The following is a 16,387-nucleotide window of genomic DNA, read 5'->3' as shown; positions in this document are numbered from 1 at the left end:
ATAAACAAACTGTAGGATTACTGGCTACATCCCAGAACTCCCTCTGAGAAGTATATTTCAATCTCTCATCCCTATTTGAGTATGCTGTACCATCCTACCTTCCTGCTGCTTGTTTTTAGTAGTTTGTTCTTCAGTGTGTGTGTGTTTTATCAGCTGGACGAATGATGGCCAGTACCTTGCTCTGGGGATGTTCAACGGCATCGTCAGCATAAGGAATAAAAATGGCGATGAGAAAGTAAAAATAGAGCGTCCAGGGGGTGCTTCATCTCCAATATGGTCAATTTGTTGGAATCCATCCAGGTAAATAATGTCATCCTTCCCTTTTTCATGCTGAATAGATAACCCTTGGCTTACTGATTGCAGAAAGGCTTGACTTTTATCCCTGCTGAAACAGATTAATGCCAAGTACGTTACCTTTTTTTAAGTGATTAGGTATTGGGGTTTTGGCTTCCTGCCTGTCTTTAATTGAATGGAGAAACTGGGAGCAAGTTCCTCTTAGATCTCAAGAAACGTTTCTTTTCTTTTATATTGTTTTTGGGTTGGGTGGGGGGGTTCTGTTTGGATTGGGGGAGAGAGAGGAGCTGTTTTTTCACTTCAGTTCAGAGGGAATATTGACCCAAATATGTGAATAAACAATTGCTATTGCAGTCGGTGGGAGAGTTTTTGGAGTAGAGCAGATGACCAAGAGGAGTCAGTTCGTGGCAGTTTAGAGGAGATACCAGTGCTGCAGTCCCGGCCTGGCAGTAGGCAGTGTAGTCAAACAGCTGGAGAAGCCCCTGAGGAAGAAGATTTAAAGTTGTGAGTGAAACCTCAAAGGAACATATATATCTATATTATCTAGAACAGTTATTTACAAAAAGGACCAAGGTTAGAGTATTATGCAGGGTACAAAATCAGACATTCAAAAATTAGGAAATTCTAGATGAACAGTTGCCTGTATGGTCTTAATTAATTCTGCTAGTGTATGTTCATTATGAGATACTTCTTAAGTATGTGATAGCATGTTGCTTTTCCCCACAGGTGCATGCATCATGCATTGAGCAAAGTCAGGGTGCTTACTAAACAGTTTGCCTTTTCATTAGTTTTTTTGGCTGTTTGCTTTTTGTTCAGTTTATGCCTAGAGGCGTTAATTGCAGCAAAATGTTCAAATTACCATCTCCCTTCCTAGGGAAGAAGCTGTGGAGAGGTGACTCTCATGTTTTGCTGCAAGCTGAACAGATCATGTCAGCGTACCAAAGTTAACAAATTTGAGACCTGAAGCCTTTCCGTGTTCTGCTGCTGATCTCACATGAACAATTCTTTCTTTTTTTTTTTTTTTTCCTTCCTTACGCTGATAATTGTTGTTCACCCTTGCTCAGCTATATTGACTTTGATGTTAGGGTGCCTTTGTGCTACTGTACGTAAGATCAGAATCCGGGCCCAGGTGCTTCATCTGTTTAAGGGACGATTAGCTTCACTGTACCCGCTCCTTATATCGCTGTATGTGAAGCGAAACACCAGCCTTTGCAGTTATTCCTGTAAAGGAGACTGATTTTTCTTTTGTATCCCCAAGCTGTCTTCCTCAGTTTTAAGTGGCAAGATGTATCTGCTGTCCTTTTAGTTTGTGTTTGGTTTGTTTTTTTTTTTTAGAGTAATATGAAGTATATTCTGCTATCCTATTACTTGGTTCTGTTGCTCTAAGAAATTTATTATTAAGTCTCTGTAGAATTACTATGTAATTATTTTATGGTTTTTTGTTAGAGATGAACGCAATGATATTTTAGCGGTGGCAGACTGGGGTCAGAAGCTTTCCTTTTACCAGCTTAGTGGCAAACAGGTATGTTTTAGAAAGTGCATTCAAGAGTGGCAGGGCATTTCTGATTCTGTGTTGTGTCCTGTATTCCAAGTGTTTGTATACTGGTGCTCTATTAGCTAGTTAAATGTTTGCTGTTGCCCTAACCTTTTAAGAGTGCTTTTTTTAAACCACCTTTTCCTTCAGTTCTCGTTTCTCCCACTGCAACTCTGTTTTACAATTCTTGTAAGCTTTGCTGATTTTTGTCTACTTGTCTGTAGAGGACATATTTGTATGTTTTTTCAACCAGTTAAAGGGGGCTTTGTTAACTGCTTGCATTCCGAATGGACTGGTTTGGGACTGGAAGGATTCTTGGATGTATTTTAGAACTGCATTTGGGAGTCTTAATTTAGCCAGTGACTCCGGAGTATTGAAAAGTTGCTCATGGCCAGAGAGATGAGAAGAATGGTATCGGTGACAGCAGTTGTTGCCTTGGGAAAATATGAAAAGATCCTTTAGCTAATGTTTTTATAATTTTATTTTCCCTTGTAGATTGGGAAGGACAGAGTGCTCAATTTTGATCCTTGCTGTGTTAGCTATTTTACTAAAGGAGAGTATATTTTACTGGGAGGTTCAGATAAACAAGTTTCCCTCTTCACGAAGGATGGTGTGCGTCTTGGGACCATAGGAGAGCAAAGCAGTTGGGTGTGGACGTGCAAAGTTAAACCAGACTCCAACTACGTGGTGAGTAGGAACATTTTGCTGACGTTTTCACAGACCATTTGTCATATAAGACTATAAATTTCAAACTTGGTTGCTTAATGTAGAGATTCTAACTGAGGCAGCAGAACCTGAGCAGCATCTACTGAGGTCCTAGAACTAACACCACAATTAAAAATATCCTGCAGAAGTAAAACTTGGGCTGCAAGAAGGGTCTAAATGAGCGTAACACCCATTTCCAGATGGCAAGGCATTTGCTGCATTTTGATTAAAAAAGAGGAGGGAAAAGAAGAAAACATGGCAGCTGGTAACTTCTAGGTTTACCAAACCTAATTCCATGATGGGAAGAAAATGTTCAGATCTGTTGGAGTTTCTAACATTGCACCTTCTGGAAAATGCCCACAAGGCAAGTGTTAGCCGGAAGTGCTGTGCACCGTCATTTACAAATGTGAAGAGGTACAGAGCAAATTTTAAAACCAACACCCACCCATCCCATCCCCTCAAAAAAAGCAGCCAAAAAAATCAACAACAAAACCAAACCAAACCTCACCCACCCAGTGTGGTGGTCTCCATGGTCTATGAGGAGATCAGTCCTCATTTTGCATTGCACTTTTACCCTTGTTAAATACAAGCAGGCTGTAATTGGTATCAATCTATACATTATGCGGGAAAAGGAATATGTTCATGTAAATACTACACACTTCACCAACTCTCACCTACATGTACCAATTAACTAAAATTATTTTCTTCTTGTGTGCAGGCAGTAGGATGCCAGGATGGAACAATATCCTTTTATCAGTTGATTTTCAGCACTGTCCATGGCCTTTACAAAGATCGCTACGCTTACAGAGACAGCATGACCGATGTGATTGTCCAGCACCTCATCACTGAACAAAAAGGTAATTTCACACTTGCAGTCAGGCCAAAGCTTCACTCTCACTCTGTTTTGTTTGGGTTTTTTGTTGGTTTTTTTTCTTTTTTTTTTTTTTCCGATTAATATCCATCAGAACACTTGGAATATATGCTGCATGTACCAGGCAGATTGTTGTCACTTTACCAGTAAAACTGAGGAGTACTGTTTGCAGGGTGAGAGTGCAAACTTGTCAGCGCTGATCCTCCAGAATCCAAGCTTAATGAAAGATGTGGGGATTTGAAAGGACACTGGCAGGGGCAGAGGCTTTTAAGATAAGGTTTTAATCTCTGCGAACGAGATAAAAATACTGTACATCAGATTTAGCTTTTTTTTTTTTCCTTACTAGCATTGCCAAGGGTTTGTGCTGATTTTGTTTCTTCATACCCACTGGCTTTTTATGGCAAAGAATCAAAGTATTGCTCCGGAATGTGCTGTTGACAAATAATAGAGAGTGATAAATTGTGACGGGGATAGAAGATTACATAGAAGCAGAACAACAAACACATCTGAGCAGGAATCTGCTTTTAATTTTAGAGGTGCTTTAGAAAGATTCAATTTGAATGTATTAGTAAGTTTCCTGTTTCTGTACCCGTTGTTTTCATATCATCCTATACTCTGTTGGTTTTGTGTTTTTTCTCTCTAGTTAGAATAAAAGGGAGAGAGCTTGTGAAGAAAATTGCAATCTACAAAAACAGATTAGCAATCCAGATGCCAGAGAAAATCTTGATTTATGAGTTATACTCGGATGATTCTTCAGATATGTATTATCGAGTGAAGGAAAAGATTGCAAAAAAATTTGAATGCAACCTGCTGGTTGTATGTTCAGATCACATTATTTTATGCCAGGTATGTGCCTTAAAACCCAGAGTAGTCTTGGGGTGTGCTCAGACTCTAGGATAACCATCCAAACAGCCGCTAGGAAAAGGTTGTACCATGGCAGTACTGGTGTGATGTGTGGCGCTGACATAGTTCTGAGCAATAGCTGTGGCATGGCATGGGTGGCTCTGTTTCAGTAAAACAATCTCTGCAGTGAATTTGATAAATTAGCACAAAATCTGGGGGAACTTTTGGGTGGGGGTGAACTGCTAGAAGAAGGTGGGGTTGGGTGCTTTTTTTGTTTTGTTTGTTTGTTCGTAGCATTGGAAAACTTTAAAGAATTCACCCTGATAAATTGACTGTTTGACTTCATGATTTTTATACGTAAAAGTAGGCACACAGGCTAGTGTAGGTATAAACATAGCACAAAAGACACGGTGGTTTTATCTTTACCTCCATACAGTATTTTGTATGTTATTGTGTCTTTAGGAGAAAAGATTACAGTGCCTCTCATTTAGTGGTGTTAAAGAACGAGAATGGCTAATGGAATCTCTTATTCGTTATATTAAAGTAATTGGAGGACCTCCAGGAAGAGAAGGCCTCTTAGTTGGTCTAAAGAATGGTCAGGTAAGATGTAATGTCTGGTATGTGTCTTTTTACTGCAAATAAAATCTGTTTTCTGCTTTAAGGGGGACACCTTAGGAGCAGCATGCTCTTTTACAACCTAGAACTTTGACAGTCTCATCTTGTGATTAAAACCTAATTGCTGCTTTCTTTCACATTCTCTGGCTGTAAAATTCATACTGAGAGAATGTTTGTCCTTAGTGGGTGCTGGGGGGTGTGAGTGAGTACACTTCTCCTGATGACCGCTTGTGAAGATGTGGGTGTTCTAGAGGTGAAATTGCTGTTTATTTCACCAGCCAGTTAGCAGCTGGGTATTTCAGACTGGAGCCCAGAGGTATTGGTACAGAAAACACAAATAGAGAGGAAGTTGAGATCCTCTGCTTTTTCTGTATCTATGCTATATATTCCTGTAATATCATATTAATGTAATTGTTTAACTAATGGAGCATTAAAAAATCCAGGATGTATGGCATATGTTTTATTTGTATAGGCTTGCAGCCTAGAGTACGCTGTGGAAACAAGTCTTTTCAAGATAACCTCCGCATTAATATTAAGGCAATGCTTTCAGTTTGAGATATCTCTGAAAAAAATTGCAACTGGATGCTTTAAAAAGCATTAAAGTTTGTACCTGCTATGCTATTTCTCGTTTTGGGAACAAAAGTGGATGGTCTGACTTCGGTTTCAAATATGTCTAGATTCTGAAGATATTTGTCGATAATGTCTTCGCCATCGTCCTGCTGAAGCAATCGACGGCTGTACGCTGTCTGGATATGAGTGCATCCCGAAACAAGCTGGCAGTGGTGGATGAAAACGATACCTGCCTTGTATATGATATTCATACCAAAGAGTTGTTGTTTCAGGTAAAATTCAAAGCCTTAAAAGAAAACAAGGGTTTGCGGGGCAGGAAGTGCTTTGGAGCACAGAATATACCAAAGATGTTGCTGTGCAGAAATGCATGTAACTGCCATTTAAGCCATTAATCACATTTTGTAGGATTTAACTGTGATGTATTTCTCTATCGAAACTACCCTTGGAGAGCTGGTAGACAAGGAGATACATGTGAGCAACTGCCGAATAAAGAGCACTTAAACCTGTGACCTTTTCAGCTCAATTTAGAGATCTGTCCTGGTTCCCTTTGAAGCATTGCAGTTAATGAGCATTCTGGCTTTATCATTAGTATGAACAGAATTAAAGCCTAAACTTCTTTGTTCGTTGTGTATTTCCAGAGTATAAAACGAATAATGATAATTCTCTCCTTGTTGGCAGGGTAGCAGTCACTGTAAGGGTTCACTCATTAATGTTGATGAAACGTTTTCAGAGAACCCTCGATAGAAAGTATGAGGTGTTACAAAGATAGGGTCTGTAACTCTTTGTAGCGGGCAGAAAAATGATCGATGAAACATGCTAGCTAACTAACAGCAAATTATTGTGAAATTATATGTTATCTCTGCAGTTTGACAATATAGATCACTAGTACCACTAGTATAGATCATAGTAAATACAAAACAAAGACAATTACAGCTGTTTATTAAAATGTAAAGTATGTCCCTGTCGGTCTGTCTAGGAATATACTAGGCTTTAGAATATCACGAACATAAGTAACAAGTGTGTGTGTACACACCCAGACTGTAATAGGTCAGACATTCTAGCTGAAGGATGCATATTTCTTAGGAAAGAAGAGGTGATTGCATCTGTTGTAATCACCAGTTATTTTGCTCGTTAGGAGCCCAATGCTAACAGCGTGGCCTGGAATACGCAGTGTGAGGACATGCTGTGCTTTTCCGGAGGGGGTTACCTCAATATCAAAGCCAGTAACTTCCCTGTCCATCAGCAAAAACTTCAAGGCTTTGTTGTGGGTTACAACGGCTCCAAGATCTTCTGTCTTCATGTTTTTTCTATGTCAGCTGTTGAAGTTCCGCAGGTAATCCTTTAATCTCATTAAGTGTTGCTTTACATTTCATAAACATCAATGTTTAAGAAGTGAAGAAGCTTTTCTGAGACTTACTCATATTCCATTGCCAAAATGACTGGAGTTCACACTTTCCTCATTGTTATTTTAGTTATATTGCATGATCTATTTTATTTTTGTTTATTTGACATTAATTAAGGTAACTTCCTTTTTGCTGTTGTTGATTGTTGTTTTGAATTATCCCTTTCTACTTGCAAATGCAACGAGGTGCCTCTGGCTGTGTCACGCTGCAGCCGAGGTTTCTCTCGTTAATTCCCTTCTGGGGCTCTTAGGGTCAGTGGGTTTGGGCTTAATAGTCTCACTTGGTGAAACAGCTTTGTCATCAGCCTGGGCACAGAAGGGCCACTTCCTCCTGATACCTCTTCTGTTGGGTTTGAATATTGCTGGGGCGCTTCACATTGGGCTGTTGTGCCACTTTTTGTGATTTTAGCCTTTGGGAACAAACTATTCCCCACACCCCCCCTTTTGCTCTGCTTCCATAGTGTTAAAAAACCCCAGCAACCTCATTGGCTCATTGTACATAATATTTCTCGTGTACAATGCTTAGAAGAATTCACATTCTTAACTACTTCCTAATGGGCAAGGAACTGAAGATTTCAAGATGGATGAGTTTGGAATATAATTAACCCAGCTTGTCTAAAGATACAATAATAATAACCCCAGAATGTTGTTCTATTATACAAAAACTGTACCTTTATTCTCTGTAGAGCTTGTAATGACTGTGAGTGGAATATATATTTTTATTCCCAATGTATGTAGAGAATTTCACTAATATATCTTATTATTATGCTTTCTAATACACGTTTTTCAATGGGAATCCTCAGTCTGCGCCCATGTATCAGTATCTGGAACGGAAGATGTTTAAAGAGGCCTATCAAATCGCGTGTTTGGGAGTAACCGACACTGACTGGAGAGAACTGGCCATGGAAGCCTTGGAAGGGCTGGAGTTTGAGACTGCTAAAAAGGTAATGTTGTTATTTTACTTATTTAGCAGAAAGCTTGTTCTATGTTTTCATATATATATATATATAGTGTGTATGTATAATGTCTGTTTTACGGCTGGAATACAATGTGGTGTTCCTGTTACTACCTTGCTTTAGTGTATACACTATATATAGTTTATTCTGCATACCCAAGGGTTGGTTTGTTCTATACTCAGGATCTCGAGGTGAAGTTTTAAACTGAAATCGAATTTATCTCTCTAGATAAATACTATGTTCTAAATCGAAGAAAACGGTTTCTTTCCTCCGCTGGAAGGTGCGTTAATGACTGAGGGCAGTAGAAGTGGGAAGCGGTTCGGTGGCGCTGCTGGCCACCGGGTGGCAGCAAAGAACGCCTTAGCGGGCTGCTTCCCCCTCCTTCCCCAGGGCTGTTAGCTTGCTCTTCCCCTCCCCAAGTATTTAATATAACCTCAGTGCAGATGTGGAGGTTTGATATTCATTGTTATTTATACACTTATGCTCTCTGAGAGTGGTGGTGGTAGGATGGCATCGTTTTAGTCATTTTCTATCTGGAATTCCTTGATTTTTGGGAGTGGTCTGTAAATGGGCATATACTGAAGAACAGAGTTTTCTCCAGCATAAAATACTTCCCTATTTTCTTTCACCACCTTTTCTCAAATAAGAGAGGGCGAACTGAGTTCAATGTCATGAATATTGTATGAAAGACAAAACATTCTAAAAATATGGAGGGAATGGCCTGTAATGATAGGCATCTTTTAATAACAGATCTTTTTAAAAAGGAAATTAAATGCTTTATTTTTTTTTCTTCACTTAAGTAGAGGCATCAGGATAATTCCAGTTTCATAGACAGCTTTATGCAAATAGATGTTCTTAAAAAGAAGTTTTCAGTGCCTCCTTGGAATTTTAAAGTAGTGCCCTCTTAGAATTAGAGCGGATTAATTTGAACAAAAGCAGCTTCTTGACATTAAAGGCTCTCATGGTTCCTAGTCCGATCTGGTGTAAGCAGAATATTCTATGCCCTCTTAAGCATTAATTTGGTTAGAAGTCTTGAACGTGCAGTCTAAAGAGTTAAATTTCTATTTTTTGATGCATGTCAAGAATAAGTGCTAAGCTGCTGTAACTCGCACGTGACTGCCACTTGAGACTTTGGGTTGCACATTTCTCTCCGTTTGCAAAAGACAGTGCACTCTCTTGCAGTGCTCCTGCTGTCGTCTTCCTTCCTTCCCTCGCCCTGAGCTACTTCCGTACTGGAATTTCAGAATGATGTAAACACTATAAGCATATTCAGTATGCTTTGGTGATATGATCAATTAGATGTTCTACCTTTCAATGGTTTCCTTAAATTTCCTTGTCTGTTTCATGCCTCACATCAAAATGGAAATGTTACAAAATAGCCAGAATAAACATATGTAATATTTGAAAAGGCGTTTTTTATTTCTTGGGGGGAAATACGTAGCCAAGGCAGGGACTAGTGGGACTGTTCCATCGATAAGCCATTTGTACCCTGATTTACTCTAATGCCATGGAGGCCCCGGTGGTAGCCCATCAGGTGAGGGACTACACAAACCAAAACACAAACCGCAGCGTGTTTATGCCTCTTGTGTTTGCATGAAGACAGCTTGATTTATGTGTAACAATACTTTGTTGCTTTTTCTGGCTTTTCATGTTAACTCATTTTGTTCTATTTTTCTTTTCAATAGGCTTTTACCAGGGTACGAGACCTTAGATATTTAGAATTGATCAGCAACATAGAGGTAAGAGTGTGTTGAAAATAGTGTATTTTCTTACACTTAGTACTATGCCAAAATCAGTATTTTCTGTTTTGGAGGGACTTTTGTTCAAATAGTGCCTCTGACTGTTGGAGAGTGAGAAACCCCGATGAGCTGAGGTGACTCAAATCCTAGTTATGTGACTGAAACTTCATGGGAAAAAATGGGGGCGCAGGACAACAAGAACTTCTGAAACTGTCTTCAGGAAAACTGGAAAAATGATCAATATTCAATTAATGATTGGTAGAATACTGCTGTGCTAACAGAGCTTAGTACAGAATACTTCATAAACATGAGTTAATTAAGCCTCTCCTTACCCCCTGGAGGTAGGTAATTACTATTATCTCCTCTTTGCAGAGCCAGAAACAGGCCCAGAGAAACAAAATGACAAACTCGAGGTCTCACGACAAGTCTGTGACAACTGGAAATAGATTTTGGGATCCCTTACTTCCATACTGTGTTCTAATCACTAGGTCTTGCTCTTATCGCACTTCTTGATAGAATTTCAGGAGACAGTAACTGTCTGTCACGAGCACATTAAAAGACGTGGTATCACCCCTGTCCGTTCCAAAGACTGCGTGCTAATGCCTGGTTTAAAGATCTGTGTTGAGATGGCATAACAGGAATTTCTTTCTCGTGCTAATTAGATTTACACCTTCTCTGAAAGAAAACATTCCTTGCCTTCCATTTCTGCAGAGCTGGCCTGGGTCTGTCAAAATGCCAGTTGGTGGCAGTTAACTTTTCTTGGGGCCCAACATGGGACAAAGTTCTGCGTTAGGAGCCCACCTTTTTGGTTGTTTTTGCTTTTGCTTTTAAAGGGCAGATAGTTAGACAAGAGCATTCTCTCACCACTACTAACCTTTCTTTTCCACATATGCTTCTCTACATCTGTGTCTATTGAGGATATTCTGGAATTGTCATGTTATATTCTGTTTAATGAGAAAGATACCCTTTGTAAATAGGTATAAACTTACTTTCAGACTTCTTGAAAATTCTCCTTCTGAAGTGAGGGTTCTACATCATTGCTTACTCTTGCTTGTGGTGTATCAGATTCCTTCTAAGGCTTGTAAGGATGTAACTAAGCACACACGTTCCATTAATATCATGGTTTTCTCTCAGTAATGACACATTTTTTTTTTTCTAATTGATGACAGCAGGAAATATAACTGCCAGATCTCTGTATCTGGCAAGATTCTATGAAGTCTTTAAAAAATGGTGTAACAATTCCTCTGATTATTCTTTTAACCAAGTTCTTTAAAGGAACTTTCAACACGAGTCCAGTAGCAGCCTAGTCAATACATGTGACCAGAAGGGGTGATGTCTGAGTCTCCTTTGGCAGCAGAGAGCTGAATGTGTATGCTCGTGGAATGCTTTTTCCCCTCTTGTGCAGTTTTCTTTAAATTCAGTTCACATCTATATATTTGCATATGAGGTGGGCTAATCACAGTAATAATTTTATCCAGAGCAGGGTAGCAATGTGTTTCCCAGATACAGGATAAAATACACATTACCAGAGGCAGGCTACCATACTTTGTCAATCTGCTTATTGCCAGCAATTATTTTCATGTTTGTCATCCCACCCGCACATATTGTTAATTTAGCCAAATTATATGCTGGTAAGTTTTACAGCAGAAAATAAGGAACCCATCAGATGCCTTGTTTTTTTTTTTTCTAATAGCATCGCGTAATGATAGTGTGTGTTCATTTTCCTGTGTGAAATCAAGAGAAGTGATTTTTTATTACTTTGGTTTGTATAGTGACATTTAATTTTGCTCTTCCTAATTTTAATTAAGAAGGGATTTAATCCTTTAATTATAAATTCACCAGAAATGTAGGAGAGTCATAATTATCATATCCTGTTACAGATTTTTATTAACAGTTAAAATCTAAGCCTGAAAATCTAATTCTTCAATAGCTATTTTTCATCTAGGTCCTGATCATCTAGAATATTTTTCTACATCTCTTTATCTTTTGCCCAGGAGCGGAAGAAGCATGGAGAGAACAACAATGAACTGTTCCTAGCAGATGTTTACGCCTACCAGGGAAAATTCCATGAGGCAGCGAAGTTGTACAAAAGGAGTGGACATGAAAACCTGGCTCTCGATATGTACTCTGATTTACGCATGTTTGACTACGCAAAGGTAATAGTTGGCAATGGAATATTTAAATGCAGAAATATTAATGTACCAGTCTCTGTTCTCAAAGTATAAGGCTACAAAAGGATTAGATGAAATGCAGGTTTTGAATTTTTGCTTTTTCTCAGTTAATTGGTTGAATTTCGTTTGGCTTATAAGGGGAAAAATGGTTAACTTTGTGTCTAACTGTAGTGGTAGCCTTTTCCTCAGAGTCTGCCATTGAGGTAGATTGTGTTTTGTGTAGTCTCAGCTGTGTCCATGGAATTCATAGCTTTTCAGTGGAGTTTTTAATTGGACACTACCAGAGATGACTCTTTAATAGTGATTATATAATATTATTCATAGCAATTTTCCTTTGGTTTTTTTTTAAACCCCAAAGTCTCATTTTTATGGCTTTCTTCCCTCTTATCTCACTTGAGTCCCTTCTTATTTTTTTGTCTTCCAAAGACAATAAGGTAGTATGTACGCAAAGTGGAGGTGAGCCCACCATTCTTTTAATTCATTTCCATATAATAATTAAAATATTTTTCTTTCTGAGTTTGTACTTACATTAGTATAGAACTTAACATGCCTATTTATTTTATAAAGCGTATAACATATGAACTTGGTATATTTTTGTTTACTAGGGAATTTTCTTCCGAAGATTCAGTGTTTCTTTTTTTAAAAAAACTCTGTTTCCATGTAGAAACAACTTGAATATGTTTTTTAAAAGTGATGTTTTTATATGTTGATAAGAAAGCATTACTTGACTTTTAAGTCTTCTCTGGTGTTTTCTTACCCAAATCCCTGAGAATGCACACACTGGTCAGTCTCATTCATCACTCAGCAGAGCCTTATTCTGCCCAAACCAGGACAGACTTTACCATGACATGCATAGAAGCTGTTCTAGCATAGATTCCTCAAACTGTGCTACAGAGAGAGCTTTTTCTTCCAAGAGCTTAATATAAATACTTTGGGGCTTTGCTGATGTAAGTCTGACTTCCACTATTTTTGGCTGATGAGTCTTTGTTAGCTTCAATGTTTTGGCTCCTCTTGAACATAAATGTAATTCATAGATGAAAATTTTCCCATAAGTCTTCATGAGGATCCCTTAATTCTTGGCCGTAGCCACGTCTATATTTAACTGACAGAGAGCAAAAGGTCTCGTGTCTCCTGTCCTCGAGAGTAACTCCACGCAGAGGAAATTAAAGGTACTTCATAGCATATGAGGGGAGCTTCTTGTGCAGGGAGTGCGCAATGCATGGAAGGATATGTAAAACCCCTTTGTTTGCCAGTTATTCTTCCAAGGAAAGATTTAGGGAGGGTGAGTGGGGTGTTTTTGTGTTGAGGGGTTTTTTTGTTGTTGTTTTTCTAATGCTACCAGAATTATGCAAAGGCACCCTCAGGGCGTCTGGCTGCTTGTGCTCGACTTTGCTTAGCTCTGGCCAGAGAGTCCCCACTGGAGGCAGAGGCCAGGACCTCCTCTGATATCTGGTCATAGGCTTGTTATCGCAGCACCAGATCACAGATTACTGACAACGCACAATAAAACTCCTTGTACTGTAAGAAGCCGAGGTTTTGATTTTGGACTTATTTTGGTAGCCTGAGCTGGAAAACAAGTTGTGTCAAAGATGTTGTTCAACTTCATTCTTTCACTTTGATTTTTTATATTCGAAGATCATCGTGACATCTTTATGGTTACCCCTGGTGATCGGGGCCGTGCTGCAGTAGGTAGCGCCCCAGCAGAATCCCGGGGGGAGCTCGCTGAGGAGCTGACGTAGGGATGGGGTGTAGGTCTGTACCTCCCCACTGCCTGCACCAGCGCAACTGCTGAGTTGTGGTAGCGCAACAGATCTCTTGTGTGGGTGCTTTTTGTGGGCTTTTTGCCTGTTGGTTGGTTTGTTTTGTTTTTTAAACCTGAATCAGAACTTACCAGAAACACAGAGGATGTGGTAATTTTCCACTTTTTCTCTCCTTTCCATTTCTCCTCTGTTCTAGTTTTTCATTCAATAGAAGCTGTTTTAATGGCCAGTAGCCTGTTCTGTTAACAGACAAAATTGCCCTTAATCAATCTTCTGGTGTTAAAGTACTTCTCTTTTTTTTTTTTTTTTTTTTTTTTTTTTTTTTTTTTTCCTCCTGGCACATGATGCCAACAGATGTGAACCATATGGTGCCAGGGCTTTGGTATTGGCAGACAAAGCTGAACAAACTATTGGAAATATTTCCAAAATGGTCATCGCTGCAGCGTCCAGGCTTGGTGCTTGTCTGTCTTACACGAGTCCAAGCGGTAGTTCAGAGTCACACCCACTTCTGAGCAGCTGTCATCCCCTCCTTATAAAAGAACTTCTTTGATATATTGTAATACAATTATCAAGAGTCTTTGCAGAAAACGAAATTTCAGCCTTTAATTGATGACCCCGATGCTAACATACGATGAAATGGGTATGCTGTTGTTAACTAAACACGGGGTGGGGCTGGGTCATCTTTATGAATGAAACTGTACCTTCTTGGCTTGGAAAATCTGAAACTTGGCATTGATCTATTACAGTTTTTGAGATTAGTGCTGTTTTGTTTTGGAAAGGCATGTTCCTGAAAAGCACACAGAAATCATAATTAGTATCCACTTGAACAGGCTCAGCAGAGAGCAAGCTTTCCAAGAAATCTAGAGGGGACATATTTATTACCTCTGAGGCAGCTGTATCCTACTTCTCCTGGCCCTACTACAATCTCCCACTTCTTTTTTTAATTGAAAACTATCTAAATGGGAGACTTGCCATTGTTTCCTACCAGACATTGGCCCTTGATGATCAGTTGCTGAAGGCTGGATCAGTTCGTGCCGCCCTGTTTCTTAAGAGGCATAATGATACTCGTTAAAAAAGCCTTTATGTATTTTAGAATTTCGACTGTAACAATGGTTGTCACCAGAAGGTAACGCAAACTTTTTTATTGCCCTGTTTCAGGATTTTCTGGCATCTGGAGACCCCAAAGACACAAAGCTGCTAATAAAAAAACAAGCGGATTGGGCCAAGAATATCAATGAACCAAAAGCAGCAGTGGAGATGTACCTGTCTGCAGGCGAGCACATGAAGGCCATAGAAATCAGCGGGGACCACGGCTGGGTCGATATGTAGGTTTTAGTTCCTTCTCAGAGATCATGTAATAACTCATTTGAGTTTTTATTATATGAATTCTGCATAATTTTAAAATAAGAAATAACTTGTTTGACATGTGCCTTTGTTTATATCAAATTGAGTATTTGAAGCACATCTACAATTAAAAATGTTTTAAAGGTTGCATATATTTAGAGGGTAGGGACATAAATATGTTATGAAAACAAATGCATTACAACAGTGAAGAGTCAGAATGGGTTCATCTGTACTGTGAGACTGGCTTCTAAAATATGCATGTCTTAAGCTTTCCAGAGTCATCGCCACAGCTATGTGGGATAGCCTAGTTCTCTTAATAATCAGCTAGTGGGTGGAGAGGACAACTGGAGCACAGAATCCCTAGATATTTCGGGGACTACTCCTGCACTGGTTAAATTCTCCTTGATTTGCAGTAGGTGACACTTTGGGTGTTTGCTGCTGCCCTAAGATCTGGGACAGGTCACTTGGCGTCCCCTTGCCTCGGTTTGGCTGTGTGGCAATGGGGGAATGTTCTGGAGCCGTTTGCTCAGCTTGGGGCTGAGGAAGCATGTCCCGTGCCGGTTGTGTAGCACCTACTCCCTCCCTGCATCTTCGTGGCTGCGCAAGGAGCCCAAGATATGAATTGCAGTAGGAGGGAAAGTTGAAGGAACAGGTTTCGAGTTTGTAAAAGGGGAAAAAAAAGAATTTGGAATGTTTACTGAAAACTGCTTAAACGGTGTTGCATGGTACTACTATTATGATATTTATTAAATAATAACTGTTTAAAGGTGGAGTTATTACAATAATTTAACAAAAGGCAAAACAAGGCAGAACCTGAAACATCTGGCTCTTTTTTTTTTTACTGGGTCTAGGTTAATTGAAATTGCTCGAAAACTGGATAAAGCCGAGCGTGAGCCTTTGTTGAAATGTGCCTTCTATTTTAAGAAACTCGATAACCCTGGCTATGCGGCAGAAACCTACATGAAGGTTGGTGACCTGAAAGCGCTGGTCCATCTCCACGTGGAGACTCATCGCTGGGAAGAAGTAAGTGCCCCTGATCTGTGTGTTTAACCCCACTGGTGCCTGCTGTCCCTGGCTGCAAACAGGCAGACACGTCTGGCTCTGCTGCCACTCCAGGGAAGGGAGAGGCAGGGACGGAGGCTTCTGTTTGTTGGGCTTTTTTGATTGTCTTTTTTTTTTTTATTTGTTTGGTTTCCTGGCTGAATATTTCTTGGTCTCACTTCTGGGTGCCTTTTTTTGCCTGTTGAGCTATAGTTGCCTACTTCTTATGGTAATCTGTGGGATGCTTTTAGCCCAATAAAAATAGCAAATAGTAATTATATCACAGGAAGCTCTGTTTTGAATGTATTCTAATTTGGGCACACCCGAGAGAGAATACCTTACACATAACTTAGATCTGATGAACGCGTGCAGTGGTAGTGTGGACCCTGCTCTACAACTGGATTTATGCTTCTGATTAGGTGAAGTTCTGACTGCACTGTTTTTTTTCCATAAAAACATGGGTCAGCCAGTACTACCCACTTCACAGCTGGGTTCACCATTAATTTTGTTCTTGTTTCTTCACATTAAGTTTTTGATAGGTG

General features: G+C 39.5%; 1 protein-coding gene across 5 annotated transcripts in view; it reads left to right on the top strand.

Moving 5' to 3' along the window:
* Positions 1-16,387, top strand: part of IFT122 (intraflagellar transport 122) — a 31,237-nt gene that overhangs the window by 5,126 nt on the left and 9,724 nt on the right. For 2 of the 5 annotated variants that reach the window (XM_074151359.1, XM_074151356.1), the window contains 13 exons: positions 154-300; positions 1,741-1,816; positions 2,324-2,519; positions 3,256-3,390; positions 4,048-4,250; positions 4,710-4,847; positions 5,540-5,704; positions 6,568-6,765; positions 7,638-7,778; positions 9,476-9,529; positions 11,524-11,685; positions 14,619-14,785; positions 15,656-15,827. In XM_074151359.1, the coding sequence (XP_074007460.1) occupies positions 154-300; positions 1,741-1,816; positions 2,324-2,519; positions 3,256-3,390; positions 4,048-4,250; positions 4,710-4,847; positions 5,540-5,704; positions 6,568-6,765; positions 7,638-7,778; positions 9,476-9,529; positions 11,524-11,685; positions 14,619-14,785; positions 15,656-15,827 (1,954 nt within the window). Of the gene's footprint in view, positions 1-153; positions 301-1,740; positions 1,817-2,323; positions 2,520-3,251; positions 3,391-4,047; positions 4,251-4,709; positions 4,848-5,539; positions 5,705-6,567; positions 6,766-7,637; positions 7,779-9,475; positions 9,530-11,523; positions 11,686-14,618; positions 14,786-15,655; positions 15,828-16,387 lie in introns of all 5 variants that reach the window. The other 3 variants (XM_074151360.1, XM_074151358.1, XM_074151357.1) reach the window with 2 other exon arrangements.

This window comes from Numenius arquata, chromosome 8 (assembly GCF_964106895.1).
Source record: "Numenius arquata chromosome 8, bNumArq3.hap1.1, whole genome shotgun sequence".
Lineage (NCBI taxonomy): Eukaryota > Metazoa > Chordata > Aves > Charadriiformes > Scolopacidae > Numenius > Numenius arquata.
The sequence above is the reverse complement of the archived record's forward strand: the minus strand, read 5'-3'. Positions and strand labels throughout refer to the sequence as shown.